Raw genomic sequence first — 20,910 nt, forward strand, 5'->3', positions numbered from 1 at the left:
AGTTAATATGGTGCCTAACTTTACTATATTAGTGGCATTTTCTTGCATTTATCCAAAACTCTCTTTCAGTTTTTATGTTTCTCTCTGCTTCAGTATTCCAGTAGTTAATGAGCAGTCTTCCAAATCTATTAACCATTCCACCTCAGTCAGTACAAGGGAGGGGGATATCTGAATGACAGTTTTAAAGAAAAGTGTAGTGTGGGCTTTGGATCCAGTTAAACCAAGGATTACATTGTGCTCCGATGTTCATTAACCTTGCAAGCTCCGGCCCGTTCTTCAGCCCTGCTAAGTCTGTACTCCTCTCTTTGCCCTCCAGCCTCCAGAGTATCTGGGAGCTGGTTCATCAAGGCACCCAGTGCTTGGCACGTACCAAGTCCTTGGCTAATATTGTTCTTCTCTTCTGTCTTTAAGTGATTTGTTTGTTCAAGAATTTAACTTAATATTTTTATTTGTTTTAGTAGGTGGCAAGTGGGATAAGCCGTCAGAAATTTTGGAAATCAAGGGACAGAATTGGGAAGAACAAGTGAACAGTCTGCCTGAAGTTTTCAGAAAAGCTGGTTTTGCTATCGAGGCTTTTACCAGACTGCCGTACCTGTGTGAAGGCGACATGTACAATGACTACTACGTTCTGGATGACGCCGTCTTTGTGCTGAAACCAGTGTAAGCACGAGGAGGTTGAAGTCCTCGGAGTCCACCCCAAGAATGTATGCTCTGGAAGAGGGTCTGCGTTCGCGATTATGTGAAGGGAGGACCTTTGGGGACTGCCATTCTCAATATCATGTAGGAATTTAAAAAGCCAAAATACTAATTATTTCTTTGTAGTGTGTAAAGGGATGTTTTTAAAAAACAAAAACCCCACTCTTTGAGGATTTTTATCAACTCTACCCGGCAATGCAGGTCACACTCCAATTATGGAAGATATTTTTTATACTTAATTGCAGTAGGGACTCATTCCCGGTCAAAGCAATAGTCATGACTTCACATGGAACCAGTAAATACGGATTGTTTTTAATAAAATGAAGAGACTGGCAATAAAACTGTCCATGCAATCGCAAATATTGGTTATAAGATGTAGCCTCTGATACTCTCTCATGTTTAGGAATTCTGTCATTATTCAAGAAAATGTTTTTAATCACGCTAATAAACTTTTTTGGAGATGACTTTGGCATTGTGTTTGAGTTACTGTAAGGCTCCCCTAGCATCTTTCACTGCTTTAGCTTCAGGAGTAACCAAGTATGGTAGCATCATGTGAAAGATGCAGTCGACTTGAGTATGTGGTGAAGGAAGGCTTTAGACTGGGGGTGGGGGCGTTATTGTAAATTGTGGTGAACACTGAGGCAATCTGGACCACCCTCAAAAGAATAACCTCATTCAGCTATAGTACTTCAGGGACCACCTCTACTTCCCCAATTCATGTTGTTTTGGGAAACACAGGACCCTGGGTTCTGACTTTGTGATAGGGTGCATGCTACACTCAGAATTTTGCTGTCCTGGACAGTCTCAGGTTCTCAGAATTGAAACACCCAGTTTTGTCTGCTGACAAAATGCAACTTAAAGATGTTTTAATTCAACTTCTTACTCTACACTTGTATACCTCTTTCCCAGAACTTGGCTCTTCTCGAAATCCTTCACTGAGTTTATTATTTGCCAAGAACATGGTTTGAGGAAACCATGTCAGACTCATGCATCCTAGAATCCACGAGTGCCTCCAACCGTGCATCCAGAAATGTTGCTGTGAGGAACTCATTAGCAAGATCAATAGCCATTGTGAATGTTCCAAAGAGCAGAGCACTTAACCCAGAATCTAAAATCTGAGTAATAAAAGAGATGCCAATTCGAGATTGTGGCTATTAACAATATGTTATTCTCACAACTTTATTTCTTTTTTCAGCCAGGTGTTTCATTAAATATTCTCATTTATGTGCTCGTAGAAGTCATCAAATCAACACATTTACTGCAACACCTGGGTATAAAGGAGAATTAAAGCCTTGAGAAGAATGACTTTATTATTCATTAAGAACAGCATTCCCATATCCTCACACCAATATCTTCCACTGTTATTGTGTAGTCATGATAAGAGTTGGGTTATGTGATTTATGCAAAAGTGTTAACTGATGCGTTCTAATGCTTTTTGCCAGGAATTCAAGTAAGTGAAGCGCAATACTTAGCACCTTAGATTGTAAAAATAGAGGAAATGAGTAAACTTGATGTAGTTCTTGTACAGTTGAGTTTTGCTTCTTTATAAACTGTCATAATCAGGGGTTGCTGTTTTAGATTGTCCAACAAGAGTGCAAGAATGATGGGTGTTCAAAGAGGCGGGTTGTTCCAAAATGTTTCATAACTTTGAAATCAAGAATGGATTTCATGGTCTGTTAAAAAAAAAACCTCATTCTTTACCCCCCCAAAATCAGAAAAAGCACATTCATTTATGCATTTCAAAGATAAAAACAGTTTCTCCAAATCTGAGATTCTCTGAAAACCAAATTCTTAAAAGTGCCGGCTTTTGGTGAAAATTTAAACCAGCAAATCCACTCACATTTCCTTCCTGGTCTTGAAAGTCTTGGTGGTGTGTCACAATTCCACTAGATGGCAGTGTTGCTGAGTGTCAATGGCTCTTTTTTTTTTTTTTTCCCTAAATGGAATCATGTTTTTCCCCTCCAAAGTACAATAAACTGCCTTCTTGTCTGCACCATTTCTTGTGTTTAAGTGCTTCATATCAAGTTAAGGTTGTGCTGGAGAAATTAAGAAGAGCTGTATTTGTGGTCAAAGCAAGCGAACCATTTGACCTGAAAGGTCACAGAGAAAGGAAATGCAAGCTGCACCTGTGATTCAGGGCGTTTTGCACCTGCAGTTGTCAGCCCCTCAAGTGCTTAGACCACTGATTTCAGAGAAGGGAAGGGAAGAAGACACAATGGCCTCAGTCATTTCTCCCTTGTGCAGAATAGGTAAGAGGGACTGTGTATTTTCTACCCTTCTCAATGTCATATCAGATATTACATAAAAGTTGACCTTTAACAGAAAAAGAAGCTGGACTGGGAAAATAAAGTAAAACTTAGTTGTTTCAAGTCATCTTTCTGTGTAGAGCTTTGTTTTCACTGAGTTCCGAGGATAGTGTTTAAATCGACTTGTAATGAAGCAAGATGTTTTCATTAACTGTTTCCCACTGCGTGGTTACTGATAAAAGTATTTCATGATCCTTTTTCTCAAACAGCTATAGCATCTTCAACACGGGCTTCCAGTAGCTAAAGTGACTTACCACGTTTGTGCAGATGCCTAAGTGCCCCACAAAGAAGCTTTTATCCAGTGCACCCATGTTGCAGCTGGAAGATAGTGTGCTGAACCAGGGCTGTCTGGGCTGAGCTGTGCTGCCTAGGAGTGCCCTGAGCACAAACTGGGCTCATAATTGACTTGAAACAAGCAGGATCCTCCATAACTCACAACCAGCTTATCAGAGACACACAATCATGAACTGGTAGAAGGAAGTTCACCCTGTATCCATGCTAAGATCTAAGTGAAAAGATGCACCCAGAATCATTTAGGAGATATTACCACGATACAAAATTAAACAGCCTGCCTTTTTGCAGTTAGTAGATGGTGAGACAATAGCTAGACAGCAGTGAACAGTGCAATAAAAAATTTCATATCCCCTGTAGCTATTGGTATAGGTGCTTGTATTTTGCTGATTACTTTATCAGTTTTGATTGTGTTGTGTTTGTCTTCTATGAGGAATTGATTCTTTTTAGCTGTCACTTGCTTTTTAATTTAATTTTATTTTTTAAACAGTTTTTTACTGAGTTATAGTCATTTTACAATGTTGTGTCAAATTCCAGTGTAGAGCACTATTTTTCAGTTATACATGAACATACATATGTTCATTGTCACTTTTTTTATTTTCGCTGTGAGCTACCACAAGATCTTGTATATATTTACCTGTGCTATACAGTATAATCTTGTTTGTCTATTCCACATTTTGAAATCCCAGTCTGTCCCTTTCCCACCCCCCGCCCCCTTGGCAACCACAAGTTTGTATTCTATGTCTATGAGTCTGTTTCTGTTTTGTATTTATGTTTTTTTTCCTCTTTTTTTAGATTCCACATATGAGTGATCTCATATGGTATTTTTCTTTCTCTTTCTGGCTTACTTCACTTAGAATGACATTCTCCAGGAACATCCATGTTGCTGTAAATGGTGTTATGTTGTCGGTTTTTATGGCTGAGTAGTATTCCATTGTATAAGTATACCACATCTTCTTTATCCAGTTATCTGTGGATGGACATTTGGGCTGTTTCCATGTCTTAGCTATTGTAAATAGTGCTGCTATGAACATTGGGGTGCAGGTGTCTTTTTGAAGTAGGGTTCCTTCTGGATATATGCCCAGGAGCGGGATTCCTGGGTCATATGGTAAGTCTATTCCTAGTCTTTTGAGGAATCTCCATACTGTTTTCCACAGTGGCTGCACCAAACTGCATTCCCACCAGCATTGTAGGAGGGTTCCCTTTTCTCCACAGCCTCTCCAGCATTTGCCATTTGTGGGCTTTTGAATGATGGCCATTCTGGCTGGTGTGAGGTGATACCTCATTGTAGTTTTGATTTGCATTTCTCTGATAATTATGTCATTTGCTTTTTTAAAATTTACTTTCAAATAAATTTTATTTTGGAATAATGTTAGATTTGGAGAGATCTTGCAAAGATAGCGCAGAGAGTTCCCGTGTACCCTTTACCCCTCAACATTATCTTACATAACTGTGGTATATCTGTCAAAACTGAGAAATTAACATCGATACATTAATGTTAAATCAACTACAGACTACTGGAATTTTGCCCGTTTTTCCATTAATGACTTTTTTCTGTTCTAGGAATCAATTCAGCATACCACATCCCATTTAGTTGCTTATGTTTAAACTTGTTAGTGTTCCCTGACACAGTATGATTATTTATCTCTTTCTTCCAATTTTTAAATTGTAAAATCACATAAAATTTACCATCTTAGCCATTTTTAGGTCTACAGTTCAGTGGTATTTAGTACATTCATATTGTGCAACCATCACTGCCATCCATTTTTACTCTTTTTATCTTGCAAAACTGAAACTCTGTACCTATTAAACACTAACTCCCCATTCCCTCTCCCCACCTTGCCCCCCAGCCCCTGGCAATCCCTGTTACTACTTTCTATGAATTTGGCTATTCTACCTCATCATATAAGTGGAATCATACAGTATTTGTCTTTTTTGTGGCTGACTTATTTCACTTAGCATAATGTTCTCAAGATCCATCCATGTTGTAGCATATGTCAGAATTTCTTCCCTTTTTATGGCTGAATAATATTCCATTTTATGTTTTCTTGCTTATCATTCATCTGTCAATGGACACGGGTTACTTCCACCTTTTTGTCCTTGAGAATAATGCTGCTGGGAACATGGGGGTACAAATATGTTTGAGTTGCTGTTTTCGCTTTGGGTATACACTCAGAAGTGGGACTGCTGGATCATATGGTAGTTTTATGTTTAATTTTTTGAGGAATTGCCAAATTGGTTTCCACACTGGCTGCACCATTTTATATTCCCACTAACAATGTACAAATATTCCAATTTCTCCACATTCTCCCTAATAACTTGATATTTTGCATTTTTCTTAATAGTAGCCATTCTGATGGATGAGAAGTGGTATCTCCTGGTTTTGATTTGCATTTCCCTAATGATTTGTTTTTAAAGTATGACTTGTATGGTATTGAGTTTCACTTACTAGTAATTTATACTTTGTGGCTTGCTATCTATATTGATATCAATGAATTGGAAACAGTGTTCAGTGACACCAAAGTACTTCTTTTAGCTATGAAATTGTATACTTTTGGAGAATTAGGGGAATATTATTACATAACTAGAACTTAAGATTTCCCCCTGGATTTTAGAGTCAATATGCTGTATTCACATGAATTAGATACTGGTGTATTTTTGTTACAAGTCCATTTAAAAATTACTTTCAGTACATGTAGAATGAAAAGTAAAGATCCCCTCCCCCACCCCCAAATAAATGACCATGTGAAGTTGGAATGTCTTGTACACCTGCACTTCTTAAGTTCTGGAAAATAATTAAAAACACAATGCCTGAACGCTGTTTTCTTATATCCTATTCAAGAGTCAACACAGAATATTAGTTTTGCCTTTGAACCCTCAACACTTTTCAAATGGTAGAGTTGAGGTGTTTGAGAATAGATTGACAGTGCTTTTTATACTCAACAGAACAAAAATCTTTGCCTGCACTTGATTTTGCCACCTTGTTTTTATTATTGGTTATTTATAAAGTGGCTGTGACTGACCATAAAGCCCTAGTGGTTTTTGCATTATAAGTAGCACATTTGTTACAGAAAATGTAGAAAAATTACAAACAGGTGTAAGAAAAAAATGCAAATAAACTTTACCCATCCCATAACCCTGAGAGCACCACTATTAACATTTTGGTATATACCCTTCTGAACTTTTTTCTATGCATATATGTGCCCACACATACACATTTACAAATTTTCAACATCAAAAATTTTGAAAATAAAAAGATACTTTTATTCTTCCAAGATGAATCATGTGAGACTTGAAGACATCTATTTTCAAAATCAAAAATTGACAAAGGATGGTAGACATTTCCCATCATTAAGGGCTTGAGGGTAAGCTTCTAATTTAAAGGATAAGTTTGTTTAAAGCTTAGCGGTAGAGTGCATGCTTAACATGCACAAGATCCTGGGTTCAATCCCCAGTACCTCCATTAAAAGAATTAAACCAAGAGCCTAGGGACAGACAGGTGTTTTTGAGAATGCTGATAAATGTTATAACTATTTATAAATAATATAAATATTGTATAAATAACTACCAGAACAGTACAGTTGGCCATTTCTGAAGAGAATGTGTAATTTTGCCATTGACAAAATAATGTCAGCATTAGGCATTTCAGTGGTTACTTTAGAATTTTTCAGATCTTGAGATGTGTTTCATTAAATGTAAAGGGTTGTAAGGAAATCTCCAGAGTTCACAATTATGTTTTCAACAGAAAGGACGTAGAACAGTTATGCATATTTCCACCATGCAAACCTTACACTTCAATATATTCCTTTCTGTTTTAATAAAAAATGCATATACATTTATTACTTAATATTCGGCCTTTTCGCATATAAAATAATTTCCTTGTATTTCTATTACACACTCTTTGTTAATGCCCATTTAAATAGCTGTATCAACTATGAAGTTATATACCCACGAAGCTGATGGAGTATAGTTTATGTAACCATTTCCTTAATGGTGGACAGAAGTTGGTTTTTTTCCTACCACCTCTCCCTCTTTCTTAATATTTATATGTAACGCTGCTGCAGTAAATATTTTGGTGCACAAGCCTGCTTAACCTCTAAGGATTTTTTTTCCCGTTAGATACATGTGGTCACATTTACTAATCAAGGGGATCTGAATATCTTTACAATTCTTATTATTTTACAAAAAAGTTTTATTATGGAAAATTCTAAGCACATAAAAAAGATGAAACTAGGTAATACTGGTCCTTGCTCAGGCTGCCCCAAGTACCATCATATGGCCAGCTTTGTTTCACCCAGGCTCCTGCCACTCCTTGGTCCCTGTTATTTCCAAACCCCAGACATCATATTTGAGTTTTGTAAATACATATGTGAAAGATAAGAACTCTTAAAAGACACCACATTGCAATTGTCACACCTAAAAATAACCCCTAACTATTCAACATCCAGCGACCACATCGCTCCAATTGTCCTATCATTTTTTAAATAGTTTGAATCCGGATCCAAAGAGAGTCCCTACATTGCAATTGGTGGATGTGTCTGTAAAGCCCTTCAGCCTCTTCGTCCGCCGCTTGTCTGGGTGAGGGGAGAGGGGCGAGGGAGAGCGCGTTTTGTCTTGCGCGCTTCGGGACTGTGACCCCCGCGGCGCTCGGAGCCCGGGTGTCCCCTCCGCAGGTGCCACCGCAGGGAGGTGGGAGCCGTTCCCACCGCCCGCCCGCCCGCCGGACTCAGAGCAGCAGAGCCGGGCACCGCAGGTGAGGTGCGGGCAGCCGGGGAGGAGGACCCGGCGGGGCCAGGCGCACGGGACGCGGGCGGGAGCAGCTGGTGGCGCTGGGGTCGCCTGGGGGCCGGGGGTTGGTGGTTGGAGAGGGGGGTCGCCGCGGGGCCTCCCCAGGGAAGAGGCACAAGGTGGAGTGGGGCAGCTGGTGACAGAGAATGGAAGATCGGCGAAGGTTTTTAAGGGCCCATGGGCCGGGGGTGTCCGTGGGGTGGAGAGGGGAGGAGGTGATGAAATTTCCAAGAAACGGATCCGAACCCACTGGATGACAGTAATAAGAACAGCAGTGGTGACAACTTTGTAAGGATGTCAGCAGCAAAAACAACAGCGTCAGGACTAATAACAGCTCCTGTTCATTGAGTGTTTACATGTGCCAGTGCTGGGCTCAGTGTTTACATATTCTACATATAAGGAAAGCTTTTTATACATTTTACGTGTTTTATCTCATAGCTGTTGTGAGGAAGAAATGGGAATATACAGGTAGAGCAAATTGCACCAGCTATGCATCGGATAAATCGATGAACTTTACAAATGTTTGCAGCCTGTGTGAAGGAGGGGCCATGGCTGTCCCTCATGGTGCAGGAGAGGAAATGCAGGTGGTGCAGGTGGAGGAACTTGTTCAGGCGCTTGCAGCCAGTATGGGGTGCTTTAAATTAAACCCGGGGCTTCAATCCCCAACGTTGCCCTGACCACCTAGAGTTTTAGGTTCAGGGCTGCGGAGCAGAGGCTGGAGAGCAGAGCTGGTAAGTGTGTGGAGTCATTTATCTCTGCATTTGTGATTCACCTACTAGCTGTGTGACCTTGGGCAGTTCACTTGACCTTTTAGAACTTGTTTCCTAGTCTGTGAAAAAGAAATAATGGTAATGCTTGCCTCAAAGTTTCTGCAAGGACTGAGCAGGGCAATGCGTGTAGCAGGCATGTGCTTTGTTCTCTCTCATTCAACGGTTGCTACTGCCTCGGGTCCCCCTCTCTGCCATTTGCTTGCTCTGAGACCTCTGCATGTCCACTGAACTCATCTGTGACACTTAAGGGAAGTAGACCTTCAGGGCCGGTGGATCAGGTGAGTAAATGAAATGATCCAGTAGATGGAAGATGCTCAGTGAGACCAGTGTCCTCCTCTCGGAGTCTCCCCCTTTCATCACGGAATCCCAAGGCTTCCATTTTGCTCTTCTGAGATGAAAAGAGAGGAAGGGGGATGACTGTCCAGGGTCGCTCACTATCAGGGGCAGAGCTGGAACCAGTGCTCAGGCCTCCATGTGTCTGTTCCAGAAAGCACCCATTCCCTGAGTTCTACAGCACTTGTGAGCCGGGCTGTTCCAACACCACGGTTTGAAATGAAATCCAAACCCAGATCAGTCAGCCTGGTATCTACAAACCAGACAAGTTAGCCCAGTTTGCATTAATAGTAATGAAAATGGTCTTGTGTTTTTTTTTTTTTTGGTAAAAAATCTCCAAGTTAGTATCTATAGACCCGTATCCATATGTATGTATCCATAATACAGGCTTTTAATAGAGCTGCTTTGCAGACAGTAAAACTCCATGTAATTGTGAATTGTTGGTGTATGTCGGGCATGGCAATGCCCCAGCATCTTTGCAAGTTTCATAGAAGATGCTATGTTTCTCATCCTTTTGGTGACCAAATCGGTATCCTGGTTTGCCTGCAACTTTCCAGGTTTTAAAGCTGAACCCCTCAGTCCCAGAAACTGGGATGACTGGTCTCTCTGCTTATCCAAAAGCGTGAAGTTTTTCAGAAAAACATGTTCATTTCAAGATTGTGGTTATTGTTGCTGTTTTCATTCTAAGTTTCTTCAAAGTAATCCTTGCCTGCCTAATTTTCGCCCATCTGCAGGGAGAAGGCCTTTCGGTGAGGAAGGGGTGGGGTGCATGGAGAAAGCTATCCACCGCCAGATCGCCTTTGCCACAGCTCAGCCCTTTCAATCCTCTTGGCCAGTCTCCTGGAAGAGAGTGACCCGAAGGGCTTTTAATTAAAACCAAATCCCATCCTGGCAATTTCGTTGGAACGAAGACTTTGTGGGCAGCAGAAAGCAGGGCTTCTGTTTCAGTAATTGTAAACCTCTCGCAGAGTTAATAGGGAGGCTGCAGCGACAGGCACAAGAAGCCTCATTGTCTGGGAAACTGGAGAGTTGTGAATGAGACCAATGCCCCAGGGCAGCTGACCAAAGGGAAGGGAGGAAAAAGGGCCAGAGGTTCCCCAAAGCCCCAAAGCCAGTGAGCATTATTATGAGAGCTGACCGCACCAGCCTGCCGGGGTAGGACTGATGGAGCAGAACGCGTCTACAAAGTGCTTTGGGACCACGTTCGCTCGAAATCTGTTAGAATGCGCCAGTTTTGGTGTCTGGAGGTTTCAAAAGTTTCATTGGTTTTTGCCCTTGGGCAGTGAAATGAGCAAGTACAACTCTTTTCAAGGCTGGTTGTGAAAGTCCCCTGGGAGATAAAGAATCCGTTTGCATGACAAGCCAGACAATACCAGGGAACTCTGTATTAGAGGATGCTGGGGCACCCAGAAGGGAATCTCAAGAAACCCATGGCCTGCATTATGGGGTCCCTTCAAGTTTCTGTTAAGAGGGTGGCATTCTGTAACTGGGGTGTGGGCGGCCTGGGAGTCAGGGGATGCAAAGCGCAATCCCCAGTCTTCCCCTGACTTGACCCAGGAGCAGCGCTTAAGTGGTCCTCCCCTTTCTGCCTGTGACCTCCAGGACACCATCCACACCTGCTTTCCTCCCAGCTCTCTGGCCACCCCTCTCAGCCCCTTTTCCTGGTTCCTCCTCATCTCTCCACCCTCTTTTATGAAAAACACCGCCTCTGTTGTTTTGCTTTTTCTTTTTAAAAGTCAGTTGTGTGGAAAATTTCAAGCCCATGTAAAGGTAGACACTTGAATATAATGGACCTCGTGTACCTGTCACCCAGCTTCGGTGGTCAACTTGTTTCATCCATGTCTGTTTCCTCCCCTTAGATTATTTTGAAGCCATCTCAGACATCTCATTTCTTCTGTAAATATAAAAGAATGGAGTTCTAAAAGCAGGCTTGGCACACTTTTTCAGTAAAGGAGCAGAGAGTAAATATTTTCGCTTGGTGGACCACACTTCCTTAGTCACAACTTCCCAGCTCTGCCGTTGTAGCATGGAAACAGCCACAGACGATACTTAAATGAATGGAATGGCCGTATTCCAATAAAACTATATTTATGGACACTAACATTTAAATTTCATATGCAAAATTTTCATGTGTCAAGAAATATTGTTCTTTTGATTTTTAAAAACTGTTAAAAAGTATAAAAAACCATGTTTAGCTCATGAGCCACACAAAACCAGGCAGCCTTTGAATTTGGCCCTTGGGTTGTCGATTGCTAGCACCCTTGGAGAGGTCATTGAGAGGATGTGACCGCTGATTGACCCTCAAGCTGGACTTGGGGATCAGAGGCTCCTTACCTGCTCCTTACCCACTCCCCTGTCCTTGGAACGTACACTCTGCCCACCAGTCCCACAGTGGGAGCCCTTTTCAAGGATGCAGCCTTGAAAAGGCTGTGTTGGCCAACCTGGAAGCCCTCTGGGTCTCCTACTGTTGGGACTTTATGGAGGCTTCCTCACATAGGCATAATTTGTTATTAATTCCATTTTCAGCCCCTACCTTCTCCGGGAGATGGGAGGAGGGCTGAAGATTCCAAGTTTCTAATCATGGCTTCGTCTCTCTGGTGACCAGTCTCCCTTCAGGAGCCCCCCCGAGAGCTGCCTCAATAGAACCAAAAGTGCTCCTAGTGCTCTTATTATTTAGGAAATTATAAGGATTTTAGGAGCCGTGTGCCAGGAACTGGGGGCAAAATTAAATATGTATTTTCTCTTATCTCAGATTTTCCCTTCTTTCAGGGATCTCAGTCTTGTGCTATCCATTGACCAATGTCTGAAAACTTTTATTTTGTATATTTTGTTTGTTTTCTATTGTTTAAGGCAGGAGAGTTTATCTACCGCCGATTACTCCATCGCAGCTGGAAGCAGAAGTTCAACTCATTCCTTATTTACTGGTGAGTGATAGTCCATTGAATGGATAGTCCATATTTGTTTAATCTTGCGTCTATAGTTGAACATTTGCGTTGTTTCCAACTTTTGGCTATTATGAATGAAACTGTGCAAATCTTTGTATGGAAATATATTTTAATTTCTCTTGGGTAAATGCCCAGGGATAGAATTCCCGGATCATAGTGTATCCTTAACTTCGTAAGACACCACCAAACAGTATTCCAAAGGGGCTGTATCAGCAGGTGTAAGAGTTCATGTTGCTCCACATCATCGTCAACACTTGGTATTGTCTGTCTTGTAAACTTTTAGCCATTCTGGTGCGTATGTCGTGGTATATCTCATATGTGTTTAATGTACATGTTCCTGATAACTAATAACGTTGATAATCTTTTATGTACTACTGGTCATTTGCTTTTATTTTTTTAATGAAGTTTAAGTTTATATGTTTTTCCCATTGGCTTGTTTATCTTCTACTTACTGAATTGTAAGAGTTCTTTTTATATTCTAGATATAAGTCCCTTGTCAGATATGACAGAGTTCATGCTTTTAACCACCCGTCTTTGCTGGATTGAGGGGAATGGGTGGCGGATATAAGAATATAAGCAGGCTATTGTAGATTGAGGAGAGAGAGAATTGTGTCTTAGACTAGCATAAGTTTTTAGATGGAGCAAAGGAATTTAAAATTTAAGAAAAACCCTCAAGTGATTCTGGGTCTATCTGCTCCTCCCTTTTGTCTTCTGAATGTTCTTAAATATACTTAAAATGTACAAACCTGAATCACTTCTGTGCTTGAATTATCCACAGGAGAATGTCTCAGGAACCTAGGACACACTGTCTTTTGCTGTTCCTTTTTCTGAGCCATGAAGTGGCAAGTCGTAGAATTCAGGATTCCCAGCAGGGTAAGTCCTGGGGGAGGAATCATCTGTCATGGTTTCCACACATCTTAGGGAATGGAGTGGGGTTAGATCAACTTAGGCATGTGTTGCCGTAAAGAGTTTTAGGATGTGTGCCTGCCTGTGTGCGTGTGTACCCACGTATATGTAGAATTTTCAGGATTATTCTAAAAGGATTTCTCACACTGGTACATACAGGCAAAAATATCATTAAAATTTACTAAAATTATTTCCTTCATGAATGGCCTTTCTGTGGGGGGGGGGAATCTTTTCCTAAGCCATATTTGTATTTTTTTTCTATTGATACACTTAATGGCTTTGTTGCAGATTTGCATCCACTGTTGAAAAAAATGGCGGTGAGTATTACATTTTCTTTTAAACAACATCCCCTCTGCTCCAACGGCCAGCTTTTGGCTGCTATACTTGGTGTAATCTCTTTGCCTTTCAGGAAGAAATAATAGATGGAAGTTACCTGAATGGTAATGTCCCCACTGTCCCTCCCTTGTTGCTTCTAAGAATTTCAAGCAGAATGCACATATGATCCCTCTGGAATGATTCCTTTTTAAGTTGTCTTTTCATTTTATTTCCATTGTAGCATTGCTGGATCTCATACAGTTTCAAAGGTAACCCACCCTAAAGGGGAGGGGAAGGGATGGCATAGATTAAAAAAAAAGTTCCTAATGGAAGTCTCTTAATCATAAGAAGTAATATGTACTCATTATGAAAAATATCACCCAAAGCACAAGTGTTTTAAAATAGATACGTTTGTTCCACAAAAGTTCAGCCCTCTCTGCTCTAGCACAAGAGCTAACATTTACTGAGTACTTACTACATAGCAGGTGCCATTCTCTTATTTTTAGTTATTTATTTTTAGTGGAGGTACCGAGGATTGAACCCAGGACCTTGTGTGTGCTAAGCACATGCTCCACCACTGAGCTGTACCCTCCCCACATAGATACCATTCTAAGTGCTTTGTGCATAGAAACACGTGTAATCTTCACACCGTCCTCTTGTTATCACACTAGACAGAAGGAAACAGAAGCCTGGGGAGGTGAATTAAGGTCACACAGCTGGGAAGTGGTGGAGCCCAGAGTGTGTATCCAGCAGCCTGGCTCCAGGGCTCACTGTCACTCTATACGCTGCATACAGGCTGGCGTTAGATACTGAGGGTCTGGGGCACAGCACTAGACAGTGTTGTGGAAAGACAAATATTAACAGATAATTCGTATAGGACAAGGACTGTGAAGGAGAAATAGGAGCCTTGAAGCCCCACTGACAGGAGCGCTCAATTATTAAATTGAAAGACCCCAATAAACACTCTTCTCCCCCGGGTAACTCCAGTTGATAGTATTGGATATATTCTTTTAGGCTAAAATTTTTATCTATCTATTTATTTAGAACAGAAATGGAATTATAGAAGGCCTTCTAACTGTTTAAGGCAGGAGGATTTTTCTGGAGCCAATTACTCCATCACAGCTAGAAGCGAAAGTCCAACTCATTCCTTTTTCCTTGGTGAGCGGCGTTCCATCGAATGGACAGAGCATCTGTTTATCCTCTCACCTGTTGTTGGACGTTTGAGTTGTTTCCAATTTTTGGCTGTTATGAGGGAAAAATGCGCATTTTCTATGTGTTGGGCACTGTTGTAAGCACTTTACACGTGTGAAGAAATTTAATTCTCACAATTGTTAGCTGTACTGCATAGAAAGGGAAACCAAGGCACAGGAACATTCAGTTAACTGCCTCAGGCCACACAGTTAAGTGGTGGTGGAGCCAGGTCTCAAGTCCCGGCTTTGAGCCCACACTCTTGACTCTGCTATTCTGGCCTCTTATGGTTAAAAAAACAGCATCTGTTTTTTAAACTCAGTAGAGTAAGTACGCCTTTCCAAGCCAACCTGGATTGATTGCAGTTAATCTGAGAGGATTGTTGTGGGAATTATACTGTAGGTCACAGCTCCAAAAGCGATCATTGTCTTTGAGACGATGGTGTTCAGGCAGACCCCTCGAGTTGGAAACTCCCCCACACTGTGCAAGGCAATAAATCTCCTACCCTTAATTACAAAGTTCTTAGCATCCTGCCCGTTCCCACTACCCTCTTTGAACTTCGGTCCTCTGAGCACTCAGCTAGTCGGGGAACCACTCACCATTGGGGACCCTATCATCACGACCTTCTTCTGTCTTCTGCTGAAGCTCCCACATGTGGACGGCAGACCTTTCCCACAGAGTCCTGGCCTATCTGAACTCACGGAATGTTCCCTTCACCATCCTCAGCCTGCAGGTGTGTATCTGAGACCCAAGCCTATGTTTCCCCTCTCAGGGCACAGGGACTGCAAAGCCAGGGGCCAGGTAAGATGGAGAAGTGGGCTGGGTAGAGAGCTAGTCTTCACTTCCACAAAGAAACATGTTCTGTCCAGTTTTTCTTGCAACAGGATACAAGCTCTTTGGTCTGTCTTTCATTTTCCCACCTTGGATGGAGATGTGGTATATCAGGGTACAGGCTGAGCTGCTGTAACAAAGAGGCCCCAAATTACAGCAGCTCAAACAATTTAGTTTATTTTTATCTCATGTAATAGTCCAGAGCCAGGTGGGAGATCCAGAGAGTTAGTTAGTGGTAGCTGTATTTCAAAAGGCCACTGAGGGGCCCTGGTTCCTTCTATCTTGTTGCTTTGTCATCGTCTAGGGACGTCGTGCACATAGCTGAGACAGCACAGCCATTCTCCAACCCAGGGGAGGGTGCGGTGGGAAAGGGGAAGTGAAGGGCGAGCAGCTTCTCTTGAAGGCTGTGACCTGCAAGTTGCACATTTCCTCCTGTTTGTGTTTCGTTGGCTCGCAGTCCACAGTCACGGACTTTCCGAGAGGCCATGTACCTGGCTAAAACCTGGGAGATTCTATTGCTAAAAGGAATTACAGGAGAGTGGATTTTGGGGTATAATTATCAGTCTCTCAATCATGGCCCACCCCTAAATATTGCTCTTTCTTCCCTTTGAACTCTACTATAAGAAAAAAAGTAGCACAAGCATGTAAATAGATGGCAATGGCTATTTGCCATAGGGAGCAACAGGGCATGGTGGGGACTGCGGCAAACTGGGCGGCACGTGCCTCATCAGCATGCTTATCAGCCCCAAGTGCTATGTTGTGCCTTTACCAAGATACTGTGAATAGCACAGAAAGCGGAGAGAATATTCTTTCAGAATTCAAAGACCATTATCTAATGCAGCAAAGAAATCATGTCAATGATGAGTGAAGTTCTGACATACATCTCTGTTATTTCAGTTTTTATTTACTTTATAATGAAAATGAAAGTGTCAGCCAACACTCAGGCTGAGAACTGCACTCGGATTGCTGATTGTTAACCATTTACCAGGACACCCACTAGCTGGAGGTGGCTGTTGGCCTCACGGCATCTGCCTTCTTTGTCCTGTTCATCGGTCTGTGCAGCTTAGAAAGAAGTGAGGCTTGCTCCTTCTCTCGCGAGCTGTGGGGTTTCTCATGAAATGTGTATATTTTAACCTGATCAGAAGCTATACTACCTCTCTTTTTATTTGCATATTTATTTATTTAGTCAATATCTACTTATCCAGCCTCTATTCTCTGCTAGGCACAGTTCTAGACACTGGAGACTCAGAAGAGCAAGGCAGGTACCCACGTGGACCATTCATTCTAGGGGGAGAGACATTGAGTAAACAACTGTTCAACTCAGGACAGAGAATAATGGTTGGCACTTACTGACCACCTGCTGTGAGCTAGGCGCTGTTGAGAACGCCTTACTCATTCACTACTCACGACCCAGAATTCATCCTTACTTACCGAGTGAGTTTAATTATTGTTCTTATCTTTCAGCTGAGAAAACTAAGGCCCAGAGGTAGAGTTGTCCATTTAGCAAATGAAAATACAGGATGCCCAGTTAAATTTGACTTGCAGATGAACAACACATACTTTTTTTTCAGTGTAAGTATGTCCCACGCAATATTTGAGATGTACTTATGCTAAAAATTATCCATTGTTTATCTGCAATTCAAGTTTAACTGGGCATCCTGTGTTCTATCTAGCAATCCTAGTTAAGGGACTTGTCTTAGCCTGCACAGCTAGTAAGTGTCAAGGCGGGGATTTGCACATGGGTTGTCTCGCTCTAGAGCTCACCTTTTGTCCACAATGTCATGCTATTCTGCCTTTCTCGAGCACCTCTATTTAAGGAAGGTTTAGAAAAAGATCCCGCCAGAAGCAGAGGAAATCTCTCCTAGGAGAGGCTGCTGGCCTCTGCTCCTCACCCTGGAGCAGATGCCACGAGTTCATGCTGCCTAAGTTTTGGTCCTGTGATGGTGGTCTGGGGCATGGGAGAGGGTTTTTAAGCCGTGTGCATCTGAGTGTAGTAAACTTTCTGGGTAGAGCCCAGCTGCTCAGGACTTAAAACCTCAATCACCTGCAAGGATTATTACAAGGAAGGGGATGTGTGCTCAGTGGTGCCATGTCTTTGTGTTTTCCAAGAGAAGTTGGAAATCTGGATTTTTGGGAGGAATCCCCTGAATTATAAATGTTGACAGCAAATAAAAAACTCTGGAGCCAACTCAACCAAACAGGTGTGAAGGCTGCCAGCTTGCGGTCTCCACAGAGAATTGCTTGGCTGGGCTGCTGGCCGTGGTGCTGACCGCGTGCTCCTGTCCTCACTGACACCCAACATTCCATATCCAGGCAGCCATGGAAAATCACCTGAAGCAGCGTTTGTATGAGCCCCAGAAGCTACTGGAGGACCTGAGGCAAACAGATGCTCAGCAATTCCACACCGCCATGAAGTGCCTGTTAGAAGACAAGAAGGACCGCATGGTGAGGCAGTCTTGGCATCCCGGGAGTAGGGGGAGTCCAGGGCCACTTGGTGTTTGTTGAGTTGAATGGAACTGAGCCTGACTCAGGCCTGGGCGCTTCCTTATCTCTTCCTCCCTCCTTCGTCCTCTGCAAAGTCCCTGGGAGTTTTGGGACTTAGGTTTTCTCTCCTACTTTCTCCAAAGTTCAGTTGAACAGCCTTATTCTTGTGCGTACCAAGAAATGAGGGATGCTGCGGAGCTCCAATATTTGATTTGCTAAACATCCATAAGTGATTATTGTGCACCAGAGACACAAGACTGCCCCTGCCCTCGGGGATCTTATGGTCCAGAGGAGACAAAAAGCAGAAACAGGTAATTTCCACAAAATGAGGTTGATGATGTAAGAACAGAGTAAGGCCTCTGAGACCCGGAGAATCCTTGGAACCCATGCAGTTGAACCATTTAAATACTTTAATAATCACAGACTTATTTTAATGTCTGTTATTAAAATACACATCAAATCTGTGAGCTTGGTGGAGACGTAATGTTTCCTTTTGAAATGGATTTTTTTTTTAAAAAAAGGGGTTAGTTTAAAGTAAAAACATGAACTAAATAATCATAAAGGCAATGCAAAAATATGGCAAAAATGAGGATGATGGTCTATGAAAATGATACTGATTAATGTTTATTGAGGGTTTATTATGTGTCAGGTATTATTCTAAGGGAATAATCAGCAAGTGATTTCTGTAAAGGGCCCAACAGCAAATATTTGAGGCTTTGCAGGCCATACGATCTCTCATAGCTACTCTACTTGGCCATTGTAACGTCAAAGCAGCCATAGATGACTGGTAAATGAAAGAGTGTGGATGTGTTCCAATAAAACTTTATTCACAAAAACAGGCAGTGGGCCAGATTTGGCCTGTGGGTTAGATCTGCCAACTGTCCTAGGGTTTTAACATGCCAGGACATATCGGATTGTCTCCAGGACCTTCTGGAATAAGGATAATTAGAATCTTACCATTTCAACGTTCAGATGAGGAAACGGGCTTGGAGAGGCTGAGTGCATAACCTCGGGTTACACAGCTTGAAAGTGGCAAACCTGAGGGGGGAACCTAGGAGGAACCAGCTGTGAGCCCTCTGGCATCTTTGTGATGCCCATGGGCTCCTCAGAATAATGTTAAAATCTATTAAAATGAAATACAAAAGATGACAAAAGAAGCTGATTCTATTGGAAGACATTTATCAAAATACATAAGACAAAGTTGGGGTACAGTAATTTCTGTTTCTGTAACACATCCAATAACAAAATTTAGCAGTGGGTCTAATAACTTCTGTGTTTCTGAGGAAGTGTTGAGTGTGATTTCAAGACATTTGCAAGAACCGTAGTGTGTTATGAAAGTGCGTGATTTCTGGTGGCAACACATCAAAGGTTCTTCTGCCACCTGGCCAGCTTGCTGCCTATGTACGTTCATCCCTGAAGGAGATGCCAGGGGGCAGCTCCACAGCAGTGGGAAGGAGGATGCAGCTTCTCCCCAGTGCTCACAGATGCTCTAATGCTATTCATTGAGCCCCTAAGTTACACTTTTAGCCCCTGCGCTGTTGAGCCCTGAACGGAAATGGCTGAAGTCAGGAAACAGTTGGTCACGGCTGGAGGTGTGGGCTTGGACTTGTCAGACCCCAGCTCCGTGCAGGTCTGGGCAGGTTGCCATTCTCTCTCTTGTTCTCGTCCCCTGTGGCACTGAGTTAATTACACCATACGATGCTTGCTGAGTGTTCACTTGGTACCAGGCACTCTCCATTCATGACCTCATTCAATTCTGATAGAAATCTAAGAGGTAGGCACTGATTTGATCTCCATTCGAGAGGAAGAAACTGAGACTTAAAAAAGATGATTTACTCAAGGACCCACACATGTATAAGTGGAGGACCTGGGATTTGAACCTGGGGATGTCTGACCCTCCAGCTTACAGGGCTTAACCTATAGGACTGTTGTGACAATTATAGGAGTCGGTGCGTGTTCCCTCCATGCCTGGCACAGTGGCTCATGTGTAGTCCACACTCAGTAAATTGTGACTGTTATTTTCAAAGGATGTGTTGCTTGAAGGATGGAGTGTGTCAAGTCAGATTGTGCCTAAACCCTGTCAGCATTTGGGAATCTGTGGTTCACAGGATTCATTCATTCATTCATTCATTCATTCATTCTAACAGGCTATTTCTCAGTGTCTTCTAGGTACCAGGCATCCTCCTAGCACATGGCTTGGGCCTCAGGACTTTCCTGGCTCAACCCCAGCTGCACACTGTACTCACCAGAGACCAATTAAATCAGACTCTAAATGGTGGTGCAGGGGATCACCTCCTTAGCGGTTCTGATGTGCAGCCAGGGTCGAGATCCATTGGCTTGGAGGAAAGATAGGCCCATAAGCATCTCTAACGCATCATGGAGTTTGGTTCAAGATGCTCTTGGGAGCCCAGAGGGGAGGGAGATTTGACCTGACCAAAGTAAGAGGAATCAAAGAAGACCTCACCAATTAAAAGACAACTGAGCTTGGCCTTAAAAGGATCAGCTGGATTTTGCTGGGAGAAGGAGGTGGGGAGGGGACTCCAGCTAGGGCAAGGGCCTGAGGTGTGGTGGTCATGGTGTATCTGGAGAGAGAGAGAAGGTGCCTAGTGTGGGTGAAGCAGGTGGAGGCCTTGACTTTGTTCTGGAGGTGGTGGAAAGTTCTAGAAGTTTTGACATCACAGCATGGTATTTAATAGTGGTCCTGAATTTCACCACTGCTGCTAAGTGTGGTCCCTCCCAGGGCTTCCAAATCGAGAGGCAGCTCTCTAGACAACCCTAACTCCTATCCTCCCCTTAGGAGCTGGACGACATCGTTATTGACTTGGCAGAGGTTCAGAAACAAGCTTTGCAGAGCCCGGGGGTGAACCGCAGCCTATTTCTCATCACGCTGGAGAGGTGTTTCCAGGAGCTGAACCCCCTGGAGTGTGTGGAGATCCTGGGTAGGGTGCTGAGGGGGTCCTCAGGCTGCTTGCTGCAGCCGGACATCGTGGAGAGGCTCCCCCGAGACCTGCGTGAGGACGCCTTCAAGAACCTGTGAGTACCCGCCCCTGCCTCCCC

The 20,910-nt window shown here is 42.8% G+C and overlaps 2 protein-coding genes across 3 annotated transcripts in view; both read left to right on the top strand.

Moving 5' to 3' along the window:
• METTL9 (methyltransferase 9, His-X-His N1(pi)-histidine) overlaps nt 1-1,160 on the top strand; it is a 37,873-nt gene extending 36,713 nt beyond the window's left edge. Inside the window, exon 5 of one of the 2 annotated variants that reach the window (XM_072942754.1) lies at nt 459-1,160. In XM_072942754.1, coding sequence (XP_072798855.1) covers nt 459-664 — 206 coding nt within the window. In that variant the 3' untranslated portion in view covers nt 665-1,160. The remainder of the gene's footprint in view (nt 1-458) is intronic. The other variant, XM_072942755.1, reaches the window with a different exon arrangement.
• An 11,751-nt stretch (nt 1,161-12,911) lies between these two features.
• OTOA (otoancorin) overlaps nt 12,912-20,910 on the top strand; it is a 47,044-nt gene continuing 39,045 nt past the window's right edge. Inside the window, exons 1-7 of the mRNA XM_072942146.1 lie at nt 12,912-13,002; nt 13,324-13,352; nt 13,445-13,475; nt 13,592-13,619; nt 15,184-15,271; nt 17,683-17,814; nt 20,651-20,886. Of these exons, the coding sequence (XP_072798247.1) occupies nt 12,912-13,002; nt 13,324-13,352; nt 13,445-13,475; nt 13,592-13,619; nt 15,184-15,271; nt 17,683-17,814; nt 20,651-20,886 (635 nt within the window). The remainder of the gene's footprint in view (nt 13,003-13,323; nt 13,353-13,444; nt 13,476-13,591; nt 13,620-15,183; nt 15,272-17,682; nt 17,815-20,650; nt 20,887-20,910) is intronic.

Source organism: Vicugna pacos, chromosome 18, assembly GCF_048564905.1.
Source record: "Vicugna pacos chromosome 18, VicPac4, whole genome shotgun sequence".
NCBI lineage: Eukaryota > Metazoa > Chordata > Mammalia > Artiodactyla > Camelidae > Vicugna > Vicugna pacos.